The sequence below is a fragment of the Puma concolor genome, chromosome A1 (genome assembly GCF_028749965.1).
Source record: "Puma concolor isolate L17-30 chromosome A1, mPumCon1.1.hap2, whole genome shotgun sequence".
Classification (NCBI taxonomy): domain Eukaryota; kingdom Metazoa; phylum Chordata; class Mammalia; order Carnivora; family Felidae; genus Puma; species Puma concolor.
The window spans coordinates 13282530-13305002 of NC_141667.1; the positions used below are offsets into that span (position 1 = coordinate 13282530).

At 43.5% G+C, this 22473-nt stretch overlaps 2 protein-coding genes across 2 annotated transcripts in view; one reads left to right on the top strand and one right to left on the bottom strand.

Annotated features, from left to right (window-relative positions):
* MARCHF11 (membrane associated ring-CH-type finger 11) overlaps nt 1-12494 on the bottom strand; it is a 105490-nt gene extending 92996 nt beyond the window's left edge. Inside the window, exons 1-2 of the mRNA XM_025923749.2 lie at nt 11835-12494; nt 10456-10611 (exon numbers count right to left, since the gene is read on the bottom strand). Coding sequence (XP_025779534.2) covers nt 10456-10611; nt 11835-12386 — 708 coding nt within the window. The 5' untranslated portion in view covers nt 12387-12494. The remainder of the gene's footprint in view (nt 1-10455; nt 10612-11834) is intronic.
* Nucleotides 12385-21705, top strand: LOC147584029 (uncharacterized). Its single transcript, XM_086715774.1, has 4 exons — nt 12385-12464; nt 12591-13335; nt 21012-21125; nt 21369-21705. Exons 1-4 carry the CDS (start codon nt 12385-12387, stop codon nt 21492-21494), a joined length of 1065 nt encoding a protein of 354 aa, XP_086571900.1. The 3' UTR covers nt 21495-21705.
* Nucleotides 21706-22473: the final 768 nt, after the last annotated feature.

Sequence of the window (22473 nt, forward strand, 5' to 3'; positions counted from 1 at the left end):
CACTTAGCATTGAAATTTTCCCTACAAGCAACTCAAGAAATGGTTAGTTTTCTCCTCCTAACGTTTACTATAGTAGAGCTTAATCATGTGCAAAATGAAAGTAGCATGTTTCTATCTCAAATGCCCTTATCTGTAACAGACACTACCTTCAGTCTCAGTAGGGTGCAGGTCAGAGAGAAGAGGTGGGCAGGAGGTAGGGAGATTAGTCACCCATTGTTATGTGTTTCACCAAATTAGTCAAACAAGTTTCAGTATCCAAGAATCTTTCCCACCATATTCTAAGAACCACGTGTCATCCAAATGTACCCAACAAATCTTGACACAATTAGTTGTAATCTTGTTGGCTTAGCATTTTTTTTCATTTCTTTATACTACTTAAATTGCTGAGAAGTCTTATCTAGATTTGAAAATGACTTTAATAGAAGCCTTAGCAGCAGGACTGAGAGGCCCTCATGAAGGGTACAAGAAAGCAGTTTCAGAAGGATGAAAAGGTGGTTTTACATCCAAGATTTCCTTTCAACTTCCATGAGCGCCTGTGTGGTTCAGTCGGTTGAGTGTCTGACTCTTGATTTTGGCTCAGGTCATGATCCCAGGGCCATGGGATCGAGTCCCATGTTGGGCTCCGTGCTGAGCGTGGAGCCTGATTAAGATTTTCTCTCTCTCCCTCTGCCCTCCCCTGCTGTCATGTGCTCTTTCTGTAGATAAAATTAAATTAAATTAAATTAAATTAAATTAAATTAAATTAATTTAAATTTAAAAAAAAAGGATTTTCTTTCAACTTCCAGATTTGAGCTTGGGAATGCTTGATCCTAGGGGATACAACGTGGGTAAGAATAGATAACCCTTCCTCTCCAAAGGACTGGAGCTTCCGCTAAAAAAGTAAGGGGATAATGTTGTCAAGAAAATAAGAAAAAGATGGAAAGAGCATGAAACAAATATTTACTGAATGTTCCATGTATTCCTAGTAAATCCTGTGCTCTTTTTCTATTCTACTATAAATATTTTATGTTCTTTATTTTTTCTTTAAATTAATAAGAGATTCCTTACATACATATTTATGTAAAAAAATTGCAAATGTAACATAGAAAAGAAGTTAATACTGGGGAGTGAGTGGGGGGGGGGGAGAAAAAAGAAAAAAGTACTCCCCTGTGGCTTCTAGAATATTCTTTCAACAAGAATATAAGTAAAATTCCCTGATACTTGTGAGAGAGGTTATCATTCTTAAAAATCTTTTTTGGAGGCGCCTGGGTGGTTCAGTCTGTTGAGCGTCCGACTTTGGCTCAGGTCATGATCTCACAACTCCTGAATTCGAGCCTTGAGTCGGGCTCTGTGCTGATGGCTCAGAGCCTGGAGCCTGCTTCGGATTCTGTGTCTCCCCTCTCTCTCTGCCCCTCCCCCACTTGCACTCTGTCTCTCTCTCTCTCTCTCTCTCCAAATAAATACATATTAAAAAAATAATAAAAACAAAATCTTTTTTTTAACAGGCTGAACAAACCAAGGAGAGCCTGTATAAATTTCTTGAAGAAATAGTTCCTTGTTTATTTGAACTATATTGTAACTCAGAGTCACGACACAAATGAGTATCATGGCACAAGATCAAGTCCATATATAACAAAGGAGCGCCCAGAGGGTTCCTGTAATAAGAGCTAGATGCATATGGGAGGGCCTCCTGTGCCCAAGTTAAGCTTTGGCCACTTGCACATAATTAGCATACCAAAATGAGAAAGGAAACCAAAGGGCACACGAAGGCAGTGAAACTCTATTATTAGGATAAGAACACACTGCCCAAGTTTTAGCAAAGAGAACTGATAGAAGAGATAAACACTGGAGAGAAAGCAGGTTTTCAGACGCTAGTCCCCAGAGCATACCACACCTAAGAGCAAGGACAGAAATCCTCAGTAAATTCTCTTCTGGGCTTTGCCTGTATAGAAATGCTTCCGGTTTGGGCCACGTCTTCCTACGTGAGCTGCTTCGTGCTGAGGCGCCATCCACCTCTACTTACACGGGACCTCATCGGGCTAAGTCATGTAGAACAGCTGTTGAATTATAAGTTACGCTCTGGCAGGGACCATGTGGTCAAATATCCAAGGATACAGAAAGCACAAGCCATAGCGCAGTTTTTCCTGGAGAGACCCCAGGGACTACCATCCATTTACGTGTAATTATAGGCGATTATCTCCTGCCGGGCCACTCCCTGCTGCTACGAACGGTCAGAAGCACACTCCCCCTTCCTCAGTCGCACCATTCTACTCTTACAGGGTCCGAAAATAGAAGGGAACCTAGTTGGTCACATCACAGTAAAGCCACGTGCCAAGCAGGAAATGAGCAAGGAGAAAAGAGTCTGTTCTCTTCCTCCGTGTCTCTCTGTGTTGGAGTATTGTTCTCACCAGTAGAAAAGCACTTTTGGAGTTACATCACAACTGTACAAACCGTTTGTCAAAAAAAAAAGAAAAATTCACCTTGTTTTTAGCCAGGTGACAGATTCCACGCCAAAAGAGTTGTACCACGTAGACGTTCTTAGCAGCTCATCTATACCCATGATCATACAGCAAAATTTCCGGCAGATTATTCAGATTCTCTGAACAAATGCTAGATGAAATCCTTCAACCAGTGACAACCTCAAGAAAGCAAGTGTGTCACACATGGGTAATTTCACATTTACAGAGTCTTTTTTCATGACATTATATTTTGTGCAAAGAGCAGACATGTCTCTCTGGAACCTTTTGTGGGTTTTTTTTTTTCCTTTCAATTTTAGGCTTTTAAAAATAGATCTCTGTATTACTCTCAAGGCTTTTTCCTGTGGTCTGAAGAACTGAACATACTTGCCCAAACAGCTTCAGAAGAGAATTATTAGAAAAGCAACTTAAGAACAAGCTGAAAACTCACAGCCAATAGATGGCTGACGTGCCAGCATCGAACGCACGTTCGATCATTTTCCTTGAGATGTATTCTCACTGCACAAATATGAACATGGCCCCCTGGTTCTGTTCATCCTACTAAGACACTCGTTCATTCATTCATTCACTCATTCGTACTACAAATAGCCACTGAATGACCACAGAGCGACCAAGAAAGAGAAGCTTTCCCAAACTCTGTTGAGCTGTGTTACAGAATTTGTTCCCAAACCCCTCCCACTCACTGATAAGCTTGTCCTCCCAGAAGGCAGGCTTGGAAACCCCAATCAAACTCAACAACATTTTCAAACATTCAAAAGTGGGTGTTCTAAGCATACCTGTTGGGCTGCAGATAGCCTGGGAGGACCTGCTTTAGGGATGGATCTGCGAACACTCTCCAAAATGCATTCTACAACTCAAAGGGACAAGAAGGTGGCCTACTCCAGGGACACTGAGGGCTTCTTCTGGGATGTCTCCGCCTTCTGCTTCTAACTTAACTGAAGCAGCTCCTGGAAATGGAGGCTTTGAGTTCAATACAACCAAGAAACTGTTCGGAAGAAACAATGGTTTTAATATTTAGTGTAAAGTTGATAGCATTTTGTTATGGAGATACAGTCCCACCATTTTCTGAATGATATAAGTGTATGATGATTTCACTCAAAATTACAAAGAAACATATAAAAATCTGGGGACACTTCACCCATCTCATTTTCTAAGAGGTCAGAAAATACCGAAGTCCATGTTGATACTTAATTTGTTTAAACTGGGGGTTGGCAAACTACTGTCAAACCCATGTGGGCTCAATCCAGCTGGCAATCCACCTCTTTCTGTGGTGCCCACAAGTGTTTACGTTTGAAATCGCTGCGGTGTGGGGTGGGGTGGGGGAGACAAAAGAAGGATCTTATTTCCTGACATGTTAAGATTATATGAAATTCAACTTCCAAGGTCTACAAGTGAAGATTCACTGGGACACAGACACGCTCGTTCCTTTACGCGATGGTTATGACTGCTTTCGTGCTAGGACAGTAACCATAATATTTTAGGCCCTCAGAGCCTAAAGTTTACTGTCTGGACCTTTACGGAACAGATTTGCTGACCTCTGGTTTACATACCAAGATTAATGTTATCAAGTGAAGACATTCTGGAGCCATTGCAAGGTTCCTCTACCCAACCACTACCCAATTTTCTTGCCACCGTAAGTTGCTTTAACCAAAAAGTCTGCCCAGTTCCACCCCAGGTTGGCAGCGGCGGTGGGGGGGGGGGGTTCCTCTTCCAAGGGCAACTGGGGAGGGGCCAAGAAAGTGAAGAAGAGAGAGGTGTCAAAATAGAAATACACTTAACCAGAGCTAGGAAGTGTAGAAAAGCAAATGGGTATAGAAGACAGTTCTGGAAAGTACCACCATCCGGGCAACATCATCCCAGTCCCCTTTTGGTAAAGGGTAAAGGTCAACACCAGCACAAGATGCCTCAGTGGACTCCATCTGTTTGACTGCCATCTCAGAACCATCCGGCCTTGAGACAAATTGTAACATCACTGTACACGTGGCCTATACAATAAATAAGATGGCTTATAAGTAGTACACAAAGTATAATTTACATATTTTATTCAGCAGAGAATCATTAATCTGTTCCAGTGAGTAAAATGAAGATTCATGTGTTTTGAGAATTAGTAAGCAAATGAAACAAAAATAATTTCAAAGGCGAGCAAATTGCCTCATGATGTGTTCTTTGTTTATTTTGACATTTTTAATTACCTATAAAATATGCCAACATATACATTTAAATATTACATTTTAATGTTGTTTCTCAGTTGTTCAGGCATGGTAACGAAAAGCTTCTCCTCAGCTTGCCATTTGCTATTAAGCCCGCAGCGAATGTTAGTAAGAGAGCAGGGGTTAGAGAAAACCAGAGAAAGGGCGGTTCACCATGTCAGCCAGGTGGTATGTATGCAGACATTTTTAACCCATAAAAGGAAAATGCCTTGAAGTATTTTGAAGTATTTTGAAGTATTTTAAATGACAGCATGAAAAAGCGATACAGTTCATGCTCTGATGTCTTCTTACTACATGTTCAAAATCACACTTGATTTTCTATAATAACTTGTCAACTTCTCCTGCTGTGTATCAGTTGCATCACGAGAATGACTGCATCACTTCTGAAGGTAGACCACCCCTTCCGTGACACAGCCCCACTCGGGAAAATAATGACCACAGAGTCCTCGAGAAGTTAAGGTTCTATAAACGCTGTACAAATAAGGTCCGGAACATTAGCCAAGAGGGACCCACCTGGGGCCAACTTCCTCTCTAATTCAAAACTGTCATGATGAGCCCCGGGGTTTCGAGGGTATGGGTAGAAATGAAAACCGCTCTCAAGTCGTTCTCCCTCCTAGGAGACTTTGAGTCATTCTTACTGCTATGAGAAGACCTGTTGCTGACAGCACACTGAGTGTTGAAAGGCAAAGCAGTAAGGGGAATGCTGAGAAAAAATGTTACAGGCTAGTAAAAATGTCCAGGGGCCTAATATTCACAAAGGTATATGGCCCCCATGCAACTCTCAACACTGTCCGAGGCAGGTTCCTTCCTCGCCCTTTCCTTTGGTACTTGAAGTAAGGGGGGAGAAGGAAAGCTGATGGGTACCACCATTCACTCTGACTGACGCTCAGCCAACTGCCTGTGCCTCTTTGTGATTGCCCCCCGGGGATCTCTGGGGCTTCTCCAACCTCCTCTTGCTCACAGGCACACCCCACTCAGTAGGGGCATTTCCAAAGTGTAAACAAATGAGAAACTGAATCACACTAGTCTGTGCCTGGCCACCTGTGGAAGCATCTCATAACTCCCGATTATGAGTAGACTCCAATAGGACCCACGGGGAGGGATATTATCTCTGGAGCACATACGCCCTTGTGTGCTGAGATTGTTATATAGCATAACACCTGATTCTTAAAATGCTGTTTATTCATTGTGTACAAAAATAAATTTGTTCAGACACTGAGATGTGCTCTCGAAGAAAAAGTGGGATGTCAACATCCAGGGATAAAGAGTGATATGGAAAGAGAAGTCATTAACTTTATTTTGGTGACAAGAGATTGAAGCAAACAACAGGGACCTGTGAGTGACTGAAGGTCCCCATCTGTTAGCTGAATGAACAAGTCATAATAATCAAAGCTAACATTAAAATGGTACCTACTATGTACTGGGCACTATTCTTTGCACTTTACATATATTTATGTATTTGGTCTTCCAAATAATGGATAAAATAGATGCCATTATGATCTATTAAAGATGACTTAACTGAGGGCACCTAGCTGGCTCAGTCATAAAGCCTATGACTCTTGATCTCAGGGTTGTGCGTTCTAGCCCACATTGGGTACAGAGATGACGTTTAAAAAAATGAGTTAACTGAGGCACAAAGAGTTAAGTAATTTGTCCAAGGTACCTTCCATTTCTAGTGTATTTTCCTATGTTTAAGGAGTGAGGTCTTTTATAACAAGTCTTAAGATTCTCCTACAATATGTTACCAAATAAATGTTATCTCTTCAACCATCTATATTCCTTGCAAAAAGCACTGAAAGAATTCAGAACCTTGAATATAGCTTAATTAGTTAATGTCACCAGCATCTCAAGATAAAATCGATCTTATATGTCCTTAGATTCCACTAATTTTATACCATAGTATGAGATTCAAAACAATTAGCTTTTACTCTTAAAATATTATTAATGCGTCATCTTGAATATGCTAATCAATAAAATAGATTCTGCAAGTAGGTAGGAGGGTAAATGCATGTTAATTACTTGGAATGTCTTAATTAACTCCACTGCTAATGATACAGCAATTAAGGCTTAAATATGTTTAGAGGATACATCCGTTTTCTACTGGGTCATGTTGCTGAGAATCGCTAAAACCCAATGGAATGGAGAGTTTTAGACCCAAATTCTCAAAGAATTCTAATCTCAATGAGAAAAACAAATAAAACTAAAGTTCTAGACTCACTGCAACATGTTTCCCTCGCACATACACCTGCTTCTGGTTAGCTATTCTTTTCCCTTCTTGGTCCCCATATTCCTCTGAGCACCAGGAGGTACCTCATGGTCATAATCACTTCTGGAAGTGCTTGGGGGTCTGCATCGAGCACCACTGATGAGTCAACCTCCTATACATTTTTTCAAGCTTGTTTTTTATTTCTGAGCCCTGGGAGGGGAGTTATGATGGTGCCTGTGGACCTATCTGGGCCTAGTGAGTACTTAATACAGAGACCAGGGTAGTTAGAGCCATTTTAGAAACTATCTTTTATTGTGGATTAAAGATAGCCACCTTCTTTAAAAGAAGGACAGACTCCAAAGGCGGAGTCTATTTTCCCTCCTCTGAATGTGGGTTGGTCCTGTGACTTGCTTTAATCAAGAGAATACAACATACATGAAACTGTACTTAAGCGATCTGTAACTTCTGCTTTCATGCGCTTGGAACTCAACACCCTACTGTGAAAAATCCAAGTCACGTGGAAAGAGAACCGAGGTGCCAGGTGACAGCCCCTAATGCCAGCCAACAGCCAGCCCCTAATGCCCTAATGCCAGCCAACAGCCAGCACCAAGAACAAGTCACATAAGTGAGCCACCTTGGATGTTCCACTCTAGTCAAACCTCTGGATGACTACAGCTCCAGACTGACACCACATATGGAGAAGAACCTACGAGCTGACTTCGATCAACCCAGACTCTGAAGAGATAATAAGTGATTGTTGTTTAAACTATTAAGTATTTGGGGTGCTTTGTTAAGCAACAACAAATATGTCAAAGCCTTTCTACACCATGTTAGAGACCCAGGCTAAAAACCAGTTCCTGATTGACTCAGCATAACACAGGATAAGCCATGATAGGCCCAGAAATGGCCATGATGGAATTGAGAACACTTTCCAATATGCGACGTGGTGACTAAGACCATGGACCTTAGAGCCAGCCTGACTAAATCTGAATCCTGGCCTTTGATTAGATATGTACCTAGTAGAAGTTATATAACTTTTCCGTGTCTCAGTTTCCATTTGTGTAAAACAGAGATAATACTTTTCCCTACCTCGTAGGAAGATTAAATATCAGTATCAGCATATGTAAAGCACTTAGAACAGTGCCTGGCACAGAGTAAGTGTTCAGCAAATGTTCTCTATTAATATTATTATTTATTCTCTCTTCTGTTCTACATCCAAGGAACCACCCACTCACAGCTACAGAGGGCTCTATACTTAAGACATACGTAACCTTCCGTACTTAGACGGATGTGGAAAGAAGAGGAGTGCCACAGCATACTTCCTGTTTGATCCTACACCATGAAGAAATGGATTTCTGCCAGGTCATAAAAGCATGAATGTGATAAATGCTAAATCTGATCGGCCTCACACCAGCAAGGGAGAAAATCAAATATCAGAGTAAATGCTCAGTTTGTAGGTCATCCGTAACAGAAATGTCAGACGATTAATAAAACTTTATCTGAGAATAACCTGCTCCTAGGTAGAAGAATCCACACTTTAGGAACTTTATAACTGATTTCCACTCATTAAGGCACTGAGCTTTATATGCATATGACATAGTTCTGGAGGGCTATTTCTCAGGCATGTTCTGCGCTATCATTATCAGACTTATATCAACTTTGTTTCTAAATATTATTTGGTCGTTAACTCTACCAAACAGGTCAGGTTGCAGAGCACGGCAGTATCCACATGTGTCGTAATAAAATTAGTTCTAGTGTATTAGTAACACTGGGTTCATTTTGGTTTGGGGTTTTCATTGGTTTTGTTGTTGTTGTTTTGATTTCATATCATATACACATTTTGAGGAACTGCTTTTGTCAAAATGACACTGAATGATTCCTTTTATGAATGAAACAAAACATAGTAGCAATCACTTCATTTTGCTATAGAATTAGTAAACAGTATTTTTTTGTCCTAGCCCTTTGTCTCTTCTGTATTTTAAAATTACATCAAGGACCTATTTCTATTTACTTCAAAATTAATCATCCCACGTGAATTAAGATATAGTAGCCATAAGTTCTTTAAATACTTAGCATTCTGTTTGAACTCTTGAACATCTGGCCATGGTACTTCTCATGGGACTTTTTCACTGGAGGCCCAAAGCTGCCCCTTTCCCATCTCCCCCATGTTTCTAGTCATAGAATTATTGTAGATCCAATTATACGACTCTTATCCTTGTATCTGGACACGGTTCCATGTGTTTTTCAAGACAGCTACGATATATCCATAAATTGATACCCAAGTAGTTCAATCAATTAGAGGTTCTGGGAAAATGTGTTAGGTTTGTGCCTATCTTCAGCACGATAACATCACTCCTCCACATTAGTTACTCTTCTTTCCAAATTATTTATAAGCCTTAGGTCAACTTGAAAATATTCATATTTTCATTTCATGCCTGCTAATCATGCTTTAAATGGTGACTATCAGAGATGCAAATTAATTGCAAACCATACGAAGGATGCACAAATTAAAATCTATGAAATTTAAATTATGAAAGCAGTTGTATATCAGCTTCCAGGTCCCCCTGCAATCACTAACAGTCTCACTTATTGTATATTATTCAATGCAAGCTGCATTTGTTGATGTAAGCAGAAATAGAGAGATTTTATGACTTTCTTCCCCTCCTAACTTTTCCTTTACCCTCTTCCTTCCATTTGTCTTCCTTCCTTTGTCCCTGTCTTGAATCTCCACTTTTATGTCTGCCTAACTTCAGTTCCAGGTTACTACCAGATCCCATCAGTCACACACTATTCTGCATTAATTTAATACATCATTTTTAATATTTTCAATTTTACATCCCACCGATCGATTCAAAGAACCTGAATCAGCCCCACCATAAAAAAATGAGAAAGCCTATTTTTCCAAGGGCATTTGTAGGGTTATGGCAATTGTGTTTTATGTGATTATACACAAAAAGTTTAAGAATATACACAATTTCAGTGGTATTATTGAGAGTAACTGTTGGGAATACCTCTGAATCCACTATGTACTTGAACACAACAAATGATTAAAGTAGCCAAAGCTTCTAAATGTAACATCATACAAAAAAGAACCTAGTTAAGTGAAGAGCCTAGTTTTCAGATTAAAACTAAAAGACTCAACTGAAGTTTCCAGACTAGTAAAGTTTTACTTTACATGCATGTGTTTTCCATCAATGCAGCCCATTCATGGCTTCAAAGCTTCAATTAACAAAATATGATAAAAATAGTGTAACATGTCCAGTTAATAAAATCAATTTAACTGAAGTATTTCACAGTTTACCAACCTGTCCTTTTAGAAGCAAAGATGGGTATCATTTTATCGAAGAGCAACAAATTAATAATGGAAACCATTTGAATAAAATGTCTCTTGAGTTCCTCAGATTAAAAAGTGTCACAGATTTTTCAAAGCACAACTCAACAAATTCTTCATCTTGGTTTTATTTTGATTTGCATAAAATGTTTTTGAGTAGCATTATGTCGGTATCCTTCATAGTAACTAAACTCAAGTGCACACATGTTTAGCAAGATCATTTCAGGAAAAAGAAATGTCACCGATGTTTACCTGGCAAGGCTGTTTCATTTTAATGGCTATGACATGGTATCTGTAACAGCAGAGCTCACAGGTCCAGGAACCCCTCTCACTGATCCATTTCAGCAGGCACAGCTGATGTGTGTACCGAACGGATCCGTCACATCGGCAGGGATTTAACAACTCCCCCTGAAAAGATAACACCTCAGGTGAATATCTGTACTTGTGTCTCTGTTTAAAAAAACAAAACAAAACAAAACAAAAAAAACTAACACTTGCTTTCTTTTCTTTCAAAGCCATTTACCCAGATGGATACAAGCATCAATCTGCATGAGAAAATTAAATTTTTATACTTCTGATGGGAATGAAACTACAGTCTTAAAACTATTTCAAAGATATTGCTTGATGTTATGACATAAATGTTCTACCAACACACAAAATGTCTGCAAGATATAGCTCCCAATACCCTTGGGGGAAAGCTGTACTATTAAACCTCTTTAATAACTTTTAAGTGGATGGTCAGATGCATTTCCTCTGCAGTTATTCTTAATCATTGCTAAAGAAGAAATGCATGGCATCCCTGAAAGTAGCTTGCAATAGCGTTATGCTTTTATTTTTTCTAAATGTAGCATCATAAATATTGACTTAGGGCACTATATTCCTGAAAGCCTGCATATTCTTACGCAATTTCCTTACTTTTAAAAATACTAAACCTAATGTTTTCTCAGACCACACATTTTGTAAGAGGTATATTATCCTGCTGCCTCCAAGATCACTCTCACAGAAGTTTGCATGTACCTCTAACGGAGTTTATAATGTTAGAATTATGTTTCTAACAAAATAAAAAAGAAGTTATTAGCTAAATACTCTTTCTTTCGCAAGGTCAAAGTACATTCCTATTTCTCTTGTAAACACTGTGACATGCTTTTCACATCAGTGAGTCAACATAATTTGCAATATGTAAAGCCCCTGCCCTTTTTGGTTTTGACGTGACTCACCCCCAGTTTGTATTCTAAGACTCTCTGCCTCTGTAGGCATGTGTGCAAAAAGGATTTGTTTCTATCTATAAACCAAAATCCATGTAGCAATTCACAAAGGAGATACTTATGACATTATCATTAAAGCACCTGAGGAATGTGTAACTGTAAAACCAGGTAGGAAAAATTAAGTGCAGACCCAATTAAACCCTGCGTTCGCCACCGGGACATTCTCGTTTGCCTTGACAGAAAGGGAAAAGGGAACCCAGGTAGCTGCCGCTGAGTTGGCTGGACTGGACCAGCCGGGCTGGAGAGGAGCCGGGAGGCGAGCGCTGTCCGTGGTGCTGAAAGGTCGACCGTCCTGGGCAGGCGCCGGTCCAGCTCGGACCGGAGCCCCCCGCCGGCACCTCCGGGGTCCCGCAGGGCCTTCCTTACCTGCTCGGCGCCCTGGAAGCAGATCTTGCAGATGGGCTGGTGGTGCTGGTGCTGGTGCCCGGCGCGCTGGTCGCCACCGCCGCTGCTGCTGCTGCGGCTGCTACACACCGAGCGCGTCTCGGGCTGGTCGCTGGCGCCCCGCCGCTCGCCCTCCCCGCCCGCGCCGGCCTCAGCCTCCCCGGGGACGCCCTTCCCCGCCGCCGCCTCGGGGACCGCCGCCTCGGGAAGGCGCCTCGGACCTTCCCCGGAGTCGCCAGCCGACGACACCTCCTGGCCGGCGGGCGGCAGGGGCGCGGGAGGCGGCGGCAGCTCGTCCGAGCCCCGGCGCCGCGGGACCACCTCCGTCGGCGGCTCGTCTGGTCCCGCGGCGCGCTCGGGGGACGCGGGCGGCGCGGGCGGAGGTGGCAGGTAGCGTGGGGGCGCGGGGACCGAGGCCGGCTCTCCCGGCGGCGGCGGCGGCGGCGGCGGCGGGGCCGGCGACGGGGGCGGCTCGGTGTCCCCGCTCTCCGCCCCGCGGCGCCGACTGCCGCTGTGGCCACCCTCAAAGCTCATGGTGGTGCCGCCGCCGCCCTCCTGCCAGCCCAGCTGGCGGGCCGGGCTCGGGCTGCAGCCGAGGGGAGAACGGAGGGGGTGGGAGGAGAGAGAGAGAGAGGAGTGGAGGGAGGGAGGGAGGAGGGTGGGGAGGGGGGCCCGGGCGCCAGGGGCTAGGGGGCGGGACGGGGAGGGGACGCGGAGGGCCCGGCGGCGGCGGCACAGGCTGCTGCTCCGCGGAGCCGCCGGCTCGGCTCTGGTGGAGGCGGCGCCGAATTCGGCTGCGCGTGAGAGCCGCGCCGGGGGGGTGGGGGGGGAGGGGGACCGGAGCCGCCCCGCGGGGGGGTGGGCGGGGGAAGGAGGTGGAGGGAGCCGGCGCGGGGCCGACGTGGAGGAGCGGAGGGGGCGCTCCGGAGGAGGGGGGCCTGAGGAGGCGGGTGCGAGCCCCGTGTGGGGTGCGGAGACCTCGGGCTGGAATTCAGGGAGGGGAGATCCCCGAGCCGCCTCCACCGACCCCGCCCCGGGGCCGCTCACGTCGGTTCCGGGGCGGATTACCCCTCTCCTAACGGCGCGGCACTGCGGCTCCGGGAGCCGGGAGAGGGGGAGGGGTCGGAGGCCACGGGTCCAGAAACCGTTACTGGGAAGGCAAGTGGGCTGCGGCAGCCCTGGGCTGGGTGGGGCCGGGGTGGTCGAACCCGAGACCCGCGTGGGAGTTGAGGGGCGCGAGGCTGATGTCCTGGCTCGCGGGAGCCGGCGGAGCAGGGGCCCGGGAAGGGGCGCGCGCGCCCGGGGGACGGTAACCGCTGCTGCACGGGGATTGCTCCGGGCCCTCTCAGAGCCTTCTCCCTCAAGGGCGCTCTCAGGGATCCACCAGAGCCCTAAAAACCGAAGCCTCTGGAACCTATATCCTCCCTCTGTCCGTCTCGCCCCAGAATCTTCCCTGCGTCCTCCTCGCCCCCTCCCTCCTGCAGTGAGTATCCTGGTTTATTGGTAAATATCTTGGTGACATTGTAACTATCTTGGGTCATTTCCTGGACCGGCTCCTCCCAGCTGAACTGCGGTGCCACGGTGTGTGGCGGGTGGTCACTTTCATCCTCGCCCTTTTATAAAGGACTCAAATGATACCTCTCCTCCCTGAGAAGTGGCTGTGTCCTCGGGTCTTGGTTTCCAGCAGCCCAAGGCCAGTTCTCTGCACTCGCACTCTGGGAAACCTTTCTGGGACTTTTCTATAGGCAGGGCAACTTTCTTCTCAGTTCCTTTCTGGAAATAAACTACCATACCTGCAGGGAACGGGGCGGAAAAGCCCGCACATGCAGTCGTTTCCAAATCCGTTCAGTGTAAACTCATAAAGCATCGGATTTACGTAGTGCAATGTGCCTATCCGAGTCAATGGTGATGTTCGCTCTTCTAACAGTTGGCACAGTCGACTCTCTCTGGGCAGTCATTTTGGGCTGCATTTCATAGCTGAAGACCCAGGTTGAGATAGGCTAAGTAACTTCTTCAAGGTCATAGGACTACTGACAAAACTTTTGAGTTCCCTGACTCCAGATCTTCCAGCTCAAATACCCAATGATTTTTTTTCCCCAATCCTTTATAAAGCCTCCTAAAATGGTGTGTCTGGTGGCACCGCGTCCTACTAATAGATGCTCTGAAAGGACTGAGATAAACTAACAGCTGAGATTATTTTTTCTAAGTTTTGGAAGTAAAAAGTATACGTGGTTAAAAAAAAAAAAAAGTCCCAGGTCTTTAGACATAAATTGGTTTGATTGCAAAGCGGAGAAAGAAGGTCGTGAACAAAAAAGTTCAGAAATGCTTTGTCACACGTGGTCCTGAATGAAATAGTTCCCGGGAATGTCCTCTAACACTTAGCGCCCCTCAGACTTGCTTATTTTTGGTAGCAGAGTGGCAGGCAGCAAGCATATTTTTAAAATAATAATCCCTGAATGCTCTCGGAACTTACCACACTGAAGAAATGTGGTTGTAGATCTGTTTTCATATGTTTGCACCTGTCAAAATGACATTGCACACCGTTTGTATACCGCCACAGGCTTAAGATAGTCATAAGCCTTGATCCTCAGTTATTGAGTTAAAAGCTGTCTAAATTGTCTTTAAAAATCCCGTAAATAATTCAATTAACAACTAGTAAATTTCTACCAGGCAAGACAAAGTACATTAATATTTGAAGGACAGCATACAAGCCGTGGATTCTGTATAAAAGATGCGGAATGATTCAGACAGCAGAGTATCATGGATAAAAGAGGAAAGAGCCACAGTGCTGGATGTGTCCTCTTAGTTGATTGTTTCTGAAAAACGATGCTAGGAAGAGAAAATTAACTTTTATCAATACGGTGAGTAACCACATAAAAACATTATTTCCCAGCTTCTATGACCTCCAAAGCTGACCCTTCCCTGAAAAAGGGACATGTGTTCATGATCTTCATTTAACTCAGTGAATCTTAAATGGATCAAGGAAAAACACCTTTGTGACTTTGAATGCATCGTCTGCTGTAAGAATATAGAACGTCGGGGAGCACAGTAAAGATGAACCACTCTAGCTGCTGGCATCCAAGCAAAAGAGATGATAGAGACACAGACATCTGATAAAGAACATCAGGGCACCAGCAGGCCACTGACAGGCATCCAATAGCCAACATGCATCTACCAAAATGCTGAAAGGCACATCCAATCTGCTTCAACCTATGTAAAGGAGAAGAAAGATATGAATAATATAACACATGCCAGAAAAGTCATATCTTAACCCCCACCCACCCACCTCCCTTCACGCATAGGCTGAGTGAAATGTACCCTTCACCAAAACAGTCCTTTCACTATGAACTTGTAAACCTTTAGATACCAGAAGTTTCTTGAGCTGAATCCAAGAATGAAGGAGAGCTAGGAGGGGCCCAAGCAAGTATGTCCCAAAAAATTACTTGGTGATATTCATGGATATCTCTAGGAATCCTCCTTGAATTTCCCATGTTGCTCTGTCCTGAATCCATCCTCTGGGGTCACATTAGGGATTTTAAATAGAAAACAATCCAGGCTACACTAGGTCAGAATGGTTTCAAAATGATCTTGAAGCTAGATTATGTGTGACGACCTTGATATGCCCTTCAATAGGAGGGTTAACAACAGGAAAATTAGCCTGGAGAGCTCTTCAGAATTGCTTTTTGATTCTTTCCAGTTAAACTCTTAGAGATGTTCCAAAATTGTATAGTTGGCACCTTTGGAGCGCACTAATTTGTTTTGTTTTTGTTTTAGCTTTTCTTTCCTTCAAATTCCTTCTGTATTTCTGGATTTACACCACAAATCCAGACATTTAGTTTTAAGGTAGTCTTGTATTTTCACAAAACTATTTAATGAGACATTTTTCTCTTTCCCAAACCGATGAAAAATGTTCTTTAAGCTATATACTATACCATATTTGTAAATATAAATTCATAGCAAATATTCATTATACATATTGAATAATTTAGTGATTAAAAGATGGATAAACCAGCAGGGACGCATGGTAATGGTTACATCTTTTTGAAAAGTGTTCTAGAGAACATTTACTTGGCTGGGGTGCACTCATTTGTCTCTGTGGTCGCTAAGTACAATACACAGAATCCTCAGTTGCCTTCAAATATCTAAGAGAAAAGAACTCTGTGCTATAGAGCAATTAGATTATGTTGTATGGGTGGGAGTGTGAGTGTTTAGAGAGGATAGTGAAGTGCAATCTGCGTATTGTAAATATTCAATGCAGAGCACAGCTTTGTTGTACGTCAGAGCTAAAACGGTGTCAGCATCATAGAACAGTGCTATGTGCAGCCCAGTCCACAATTTATATCTCCTACTCTCACCTGTCCCCTGAACTTCAGTCTCACGTGTCACCGTGTCTCCTTGACTGCCCTACTTAGATGCCGAAGGGCCATTTCAAACCAACCTAGTCCAAAAGCAAACAACATCCCAAACCTGCTCGCTTCCCAACCTTCGTTATGCCAGTAAGCTAGCTGTTCATTCATCCAGTTACTGAAGCCAAAATCCTTGGAGGCATCCTTGACTGAGTTTTCACATCATACATTCAGTGTATCAGAAAGTTCTTTCAGGTGTACTTTCAAAATATACTCCAAATTTACTACTACTTTTCACCACCCCGACATCCCAATTCAAACTACCATCACAGTGCTCCAGGACTATCATATAGCCTCTTGTTGGGGCCCCTGAGTGGCTCAGTTGGTTAAGCGTCTGACTTTGGCTCAGGTCACGGTCTCGCAGTCGGTGAGTTTGAGTCCCGCATCTGGCTCTGCACTGACAGCGTGGAGCCTGCTTGGGATCTCTGTCTCTGTCTCTGTCTCTCTCTCCCCCTCCCTCTCTCTGCTCCTACCCCACTGCACTCTCTCTCTCTCTCAAAAATAAATAAATGTTATTTAAAAAAAATAGCCTCTTGTCACCCTGCTTCTTACTCTTGAATCCATCCCCAGTAGCGGCCAGGATGATCCAATTCAAATGTGTCTAATCACGCGTGCTCCTGCTCAGTACCCACCAATGGCTTCCCGTCATACGTTGTGCACTATCAAAACTGTGAGCATGCCCTTCAAGTCTTCTATCTACCTTCTGGCTACCTCTCTGAAGACATGACCATAGCTTTCCTCCCCACCCCCGTTCCTCTTCCCTGTTGTTCGCTCCTACCACATTGACCTTGCCAAGTACACTCCCTCTTCAACCTTCTTTCGGCTCCTTATGACTCTTTCCCTCACTTCACTCAGATCTCTGCTCTGAGGCACCTCATCCAAAAGACCTTCCTTAACCTTCCTATCAGAAATAGAATCCTCCAGCCCTATTTTAACTCTGACCCTATCCCGGTTTTATTCTTTCTCATGTCACTACTCAGTATTACATGCAGGCACACCGTTTCATCACCCGTCATTGGCTTCACGGATACTGTGTTTTGTACCAATAGAAGGGTTGCGGTAGCTCTGCTTCGAGCAGGTCCGTCAGCCCCATTTGCCCAACAGCACTAGCATTTCTGTGTCACATTCTGGTAATCCTCACAATATTTTGAATTTAAAAAAAAATTTTAGTGTTTATTTTTGAAGGAGAGAGAGACAGAGTGTGAGTGGAAGAGGGGCAGAGACACACACACACACACACACACACACACACACACACACACAGAATCCGAAGCAGGCTCCGGGCTCTGAGCCATCAGCACAGAGCCCGACGCGGTGATCAAACTCACAGACCGCAAGATCGTGAGCTGAGCTGAAGTCGGACACTCAACTGGCTGAGCCACCCAGGCGCCCCTTGAATTTTTTTAAATCATTATATTTGTTATGGTGATCAGGGATTGCAATTCACTGAAAGCTCGGAGGATGGTTACCATTTTTGAGCAGCGAAGAATTTTTTAATTAAGGTATGCACTTTTTGTTTAGACATCATGCTATTGTATGCTTAATAGACCACAGTGTAGTGTGGACATATCTATTATATGCACTGGGAAACCAAAAACACAGTAGGCTCACTGTATTGTGATATTTGCTTTATTATGGTGATCTGGAAGCAAAGCCACATATCTATGAGGTATGCCTGCATTTACATATTGTGTGTATTCTGTTGGCTTCTTTTTTTTTTTTTTTTAAGATCCTATTTTTAAGTAATCTCTGTACCCAACGTGGGGCTCAAACACACAACCCCAAGATCAAGAGTCGCACACTCTGCCAACCGAGCCAGCCAGGCACCCCTGTTTGCTTCTTATCTAACATCTTCTATTGAGGCATTTGCTCCATTGGAGACTTCTGTCCACTGTGCCTGGTCAGAGTAGTGTTCAGCCAATACTTATTGAACAAATACTGTAAAACCTTGGTTTGCGAGCAAAGTTCATGCCAAAGCACTCATATATCAAAGCTTGTAATCCAAAGCACTCATATATCAAAGTGAATTTCAAGAACTATTGGCTCATTTGGTTAAGTGTTGGACTTGGGCTCAATCATGATCTCACAGCTTGGGAGTTTGAGCCCTGCATGGGACTCTGTGCTGACAGCTCAAAGCCTGGAGCCTGCTTCAGATTCTGTGTCTACACCTCTCTCTGCCCCTCCCCGCTCAGGATCTCAGGATCTCTCTCTCTCTCTCTCTCTCTCTCTCTCTCTCTCTCTCAATCTGTCAAAAATAAATAAACATTAAGAAAAAAGAAGAAATGTTTGCTTGTCTTGCAAAACACTCCCAGAACAAGTTACTCGCAATCGAAGGTTTTACTGTATATGAATAACTCTGTCCAGTCAAGCAGGTAATAACCAATCAGTCTCTGTCTATAAAGCATTGTACATTTGGTTAAACCATACTTCCCAAGTGAGACCACAATCTGTAGGACAATGAAGGATGTAGTTACAGCATTTTGGCACGCTCCATGTCATGTGAATACGTTTTTTTTTTTTCCATTGCTTAACCAAATTAACTAAAATTATTCTCTTACCAATTTGTAGTTGCTGCCTAGTCATTTGCTACCATGTAGAAGTAATATCAAAGTCTCGACTGACCTTTGACGAGCAGCAGAATACACGATCCCAAAATATATCATTTTGGCAGGTACCTTATTTCAGATTGAAGGCTTTCAAGACCCAGCAGATTCAAGAAAAACATTGACTTCTCCTGTAACTACATATAGAATTAGATAGGGGGCATGGCCCAGAAAGAGAACTATTACCAGAGATAACTTTTATCTAAAAGTTAGATGGCAAAGCAAACATCTAATTACAGAAATCTGCTCTTCACATTATCCTGTGAATCGCCCTCTTCCCTTCTTCAAGCCCCAGGTCTCTATCCTGTTCCAAAGCTCAGGGTGGCATGTAAGCCACAACCGCCTCACTTGCCTTTGGGTCTCATATTTCATGGGGCTCCCATACCTCCGTGATTTGTTTTTCTCCTATTCATCTGTCTCATGTTACTTTAATTAGTAGACCAGCCAAAAGAACCTAGAAGGGAGGAAGGTGAAATACTGTCTCCCCTATACCTTGATTTGACATTCAATGAAGATGTCAGAAATTTGAAAATGCATGCCTTTGGTTTTAAAGGAAAGTGAAGGAATATGGATGGATGGTCTCCATATCTGACCAATCAGATTGATCACTCATGGTGCATCCCGTATGATTTTGCACAACACTGCATTCTAGCCTTTATCAGTCTTATCCATAAGTTTGGTACCATAGTCTCCTTCAAGTCTATCTTTGCCTCTTCCATCTTTCCATTGTTCTCTGTTCCTGCTGGATTTCCACTCCTAAAGGCTTCTAAATCTAAGCCAACCAGCCAGTCCTCCCTCTACCCTTCCTAGGTGCCTTGATCCTCACTAAGCTCCTTTGATCTCTCCCAGAACCCGCTCTCTTCTCTGAACACTCAGGGATATCTAAACTTTGCATGCAAAATCATCAAAGTTATGAGATAATGAGCTTCCTAATTTCTACCAAAAACACTTCCTATGTCTCCCCCCGCCCCCACCAATACTCTGAGAACTTCAAAACAATAAAATAATATATTAAGGGCATGTTTGATTGTACAACATCATATTCAATTTAAAAATTACAAAAACAAAAAACAGCAACACATTATTTTCTCTCTTGGTCTCACTTCCTTGAAACTTGGAAATGCAGAAGGTATTTTAGCAGACAAGCTGAAGATATAGAAATATGTTGAATTAGAGGCTCCTGGGTGGCTCAGTCAGTTGAGCACCCAACTTGATTTTGGCTCAGGTCATAATCTCACAGTTGATGGGACTGAGCCCCATGTTGGGCTCTGTGTTGACAGCACAGAGCCTGCTTGGGATTCTCTCTCTCCCTCTCTCTCTCTGCCTGTCCTCTACTCGTGCTCTCATTCTCTCAAAACAAATAAATAAACATTTTAAAAATATGTTGATTTATTGTGTACACTGTATATCCTAAACCTGACTGAGATCCGGAATGCAATCACATCAGCATGACCTGATAGAGACTCCAGGCTTTAGAAGGACCTGGAAGAAAGTCAGCACTGATTTCCCTCAGCTGAAAATCATTTATTTTTATAATAACCTCACACGTTAAATTAGATGGTTTTCTTAGGACCTTTATCACATTATGCCTTGCATTGTGGTTAGGTATGCATTTATCTGGGTTCCCCCCCCACCCCCGCTCTTGTGCTACATTGTAAGCTACTTGGAATTCAAGTGGATCTGTTTAAATGGACCTTTTCTCTGAAGCATGCACTATGATGGCTGATATTAATGGAACTCAATAAATGTGGATTAAATAAGTAAATATTAACTGAAATCTTATTTCAAAAGAACTATTATTTACACTTTTAAAGTTTTTGATAGAGTTCCATAAATGACTTAAAGATAGCCATGCTTCCATGATGTTCGGATGGAGAGCAGAAAATTAGTTTGCTAGACAGACAAACTCTTCACACGTCCCTTTATTAGAGTCCCTAAGGAACAATCCAAGATTAATAAGTACAGTGAAGGACACCTGGCTGGCTCTGTCTGTAGAGCATACAGCTCTTTATCTCGAGGTTGTACGTTCAAGCCCCACACTGGGTGTAGAGATTACTTACAAATAAAATCTTCTTAAAAATTAAAGTCAAGTACAGTGAAACACCCACGTTTCTTTTTTCTTCTCCCTATCCCTGCCCACCCTCCCTCAGGATATTTCTCTTACCACCTGGGCAGCTGGGCAGTTGCCCCACCGTTTTGAGCAAAGTGGAGCTATGAAGCCAGAAACCTACAAGGATGCCCTGCTGGAGCTTGGCTTCAACCAGGTACTGACCTGAACCCTGATTGCTTTCCCATAAAATCCTAGGCTCCCTCTTTCTTCTCCAGGGCTCCCGCCTCCATGAGGGGTACTAGTCTGCTCCCATTCCCTTTAGAGGGCCCCTGTTCAGACAAGAGGTGGAGACAGTTCCATGTTTACACCAGGTCACAAATTCCACATCCCACTTCCAATTCTACCCCAACCCACCCCTTCTCCAGACTTTAACAATTTCATGAAATGACCATGATAGACGCAGTCTGCATCAGGGGCTGCTGATCAACCACTGAAGTTAACCTTCAACGCAACAACGCGGCTGTTACGGTCAAACAGCAACTCCTCAAAGGAAGAGAAATGTTATTTCCAGGGAAATGACTGAACGTGACTGACAGACATGAACAGATACAACCCTCCCTGCATCTTGGAATTTGACTTTTAGCCCATTAGATTTGCAGTACTTGTCAGCCCCTTCCTCCTGTCCATTGGAACTCCCAAACGTAGCCCTTCCCAGCTAGGCCAACAATATGAAATTGTACTCTGAAAGATACTGAAATGCAAAACCAAGAGTTATAAACTGCAGCTATACACAAGGCTTCTTAAATGCAGGAAAATTTGAATAATGGGGCATAAGTTAATACAGTTAAAAAGTGTTATTTTGGGGCACCTGGGTGGCTCAGTCGGTTATACATCAGACTTCAACTTCAGCACAGGTCATGATCTCAAAGTTGGTGAGGTTAAGCCCCATGTCAGTCTCCTGTTATCGGCGCAGATCCCCATCCCCCCCTCCCCCTCCTCCAGCTTACACTCTCTCTGAAAAATAAACATTAAAAAAATAACAATATTTGATGCTATAAGCATGAGCTCAATATACTGGGTGGGGCGGGGCGGCACGGGGCGGGGGGGGGGGGGGATAAGTGGATGGGTGGGTGGAAGATTCCACAATCATGGGCATTGTCAAAAAGGGATTGACTACAGACCATAAAACGCCATCTTTTTGTAAAATCAGCAATTGCCAAGGGACAACTTTTTGGGTAAGGGACTTTGAGAGATGGATGGACCTAACCACAAAACAGCCATAGTCCAACTAAAAAGATAAGCACATAGACATAAACATGTTACACAGATTAAGAGTTATAGTAGGGAGATTAAAAGCATGCAGGAGGTACAGATAGCAACAGTTCTGCGGGAGAAAGATGGTTATCCTGAGAAAAAGTTTCTCAGGGTGGGTCATTTGGACTGGGCTTTGAAGGCTAGGTAGGAGTGTGCCAGGTACACGCCCATCTCAGCAACTAACAAAATCAAGAGGACACAGAACCTGCTGTCGGCATCAGACTCAAGCACGAAGACCAGAGAGACGA

Bases quoted from the DNA above. Each gene is read 5' to 3' on its own strand.
- LOC147584029 (XM_086715774.1), top strand. From the start codon at position 12,385: ATGGTGGTGCCGCCGCCGCCCTCCTGCCAGCCCAGCTGGCGGGCCGGG. The intron at 12,465-12,590 runs GTGGGAGGAGAG...GCGGCGGCACAG, and splicing joins CCGAGGGGAGAACGGAGGGG to GCTGCTGCTCCGCGGAGCCG. The intron at 13,336-21,011 runs GTGAGTATCCTG...ACCCTCCCTCAG, and splicing joins CTCGCCCCCTCCCTCCTGCA to GATATTTCTCTTACCACCTG.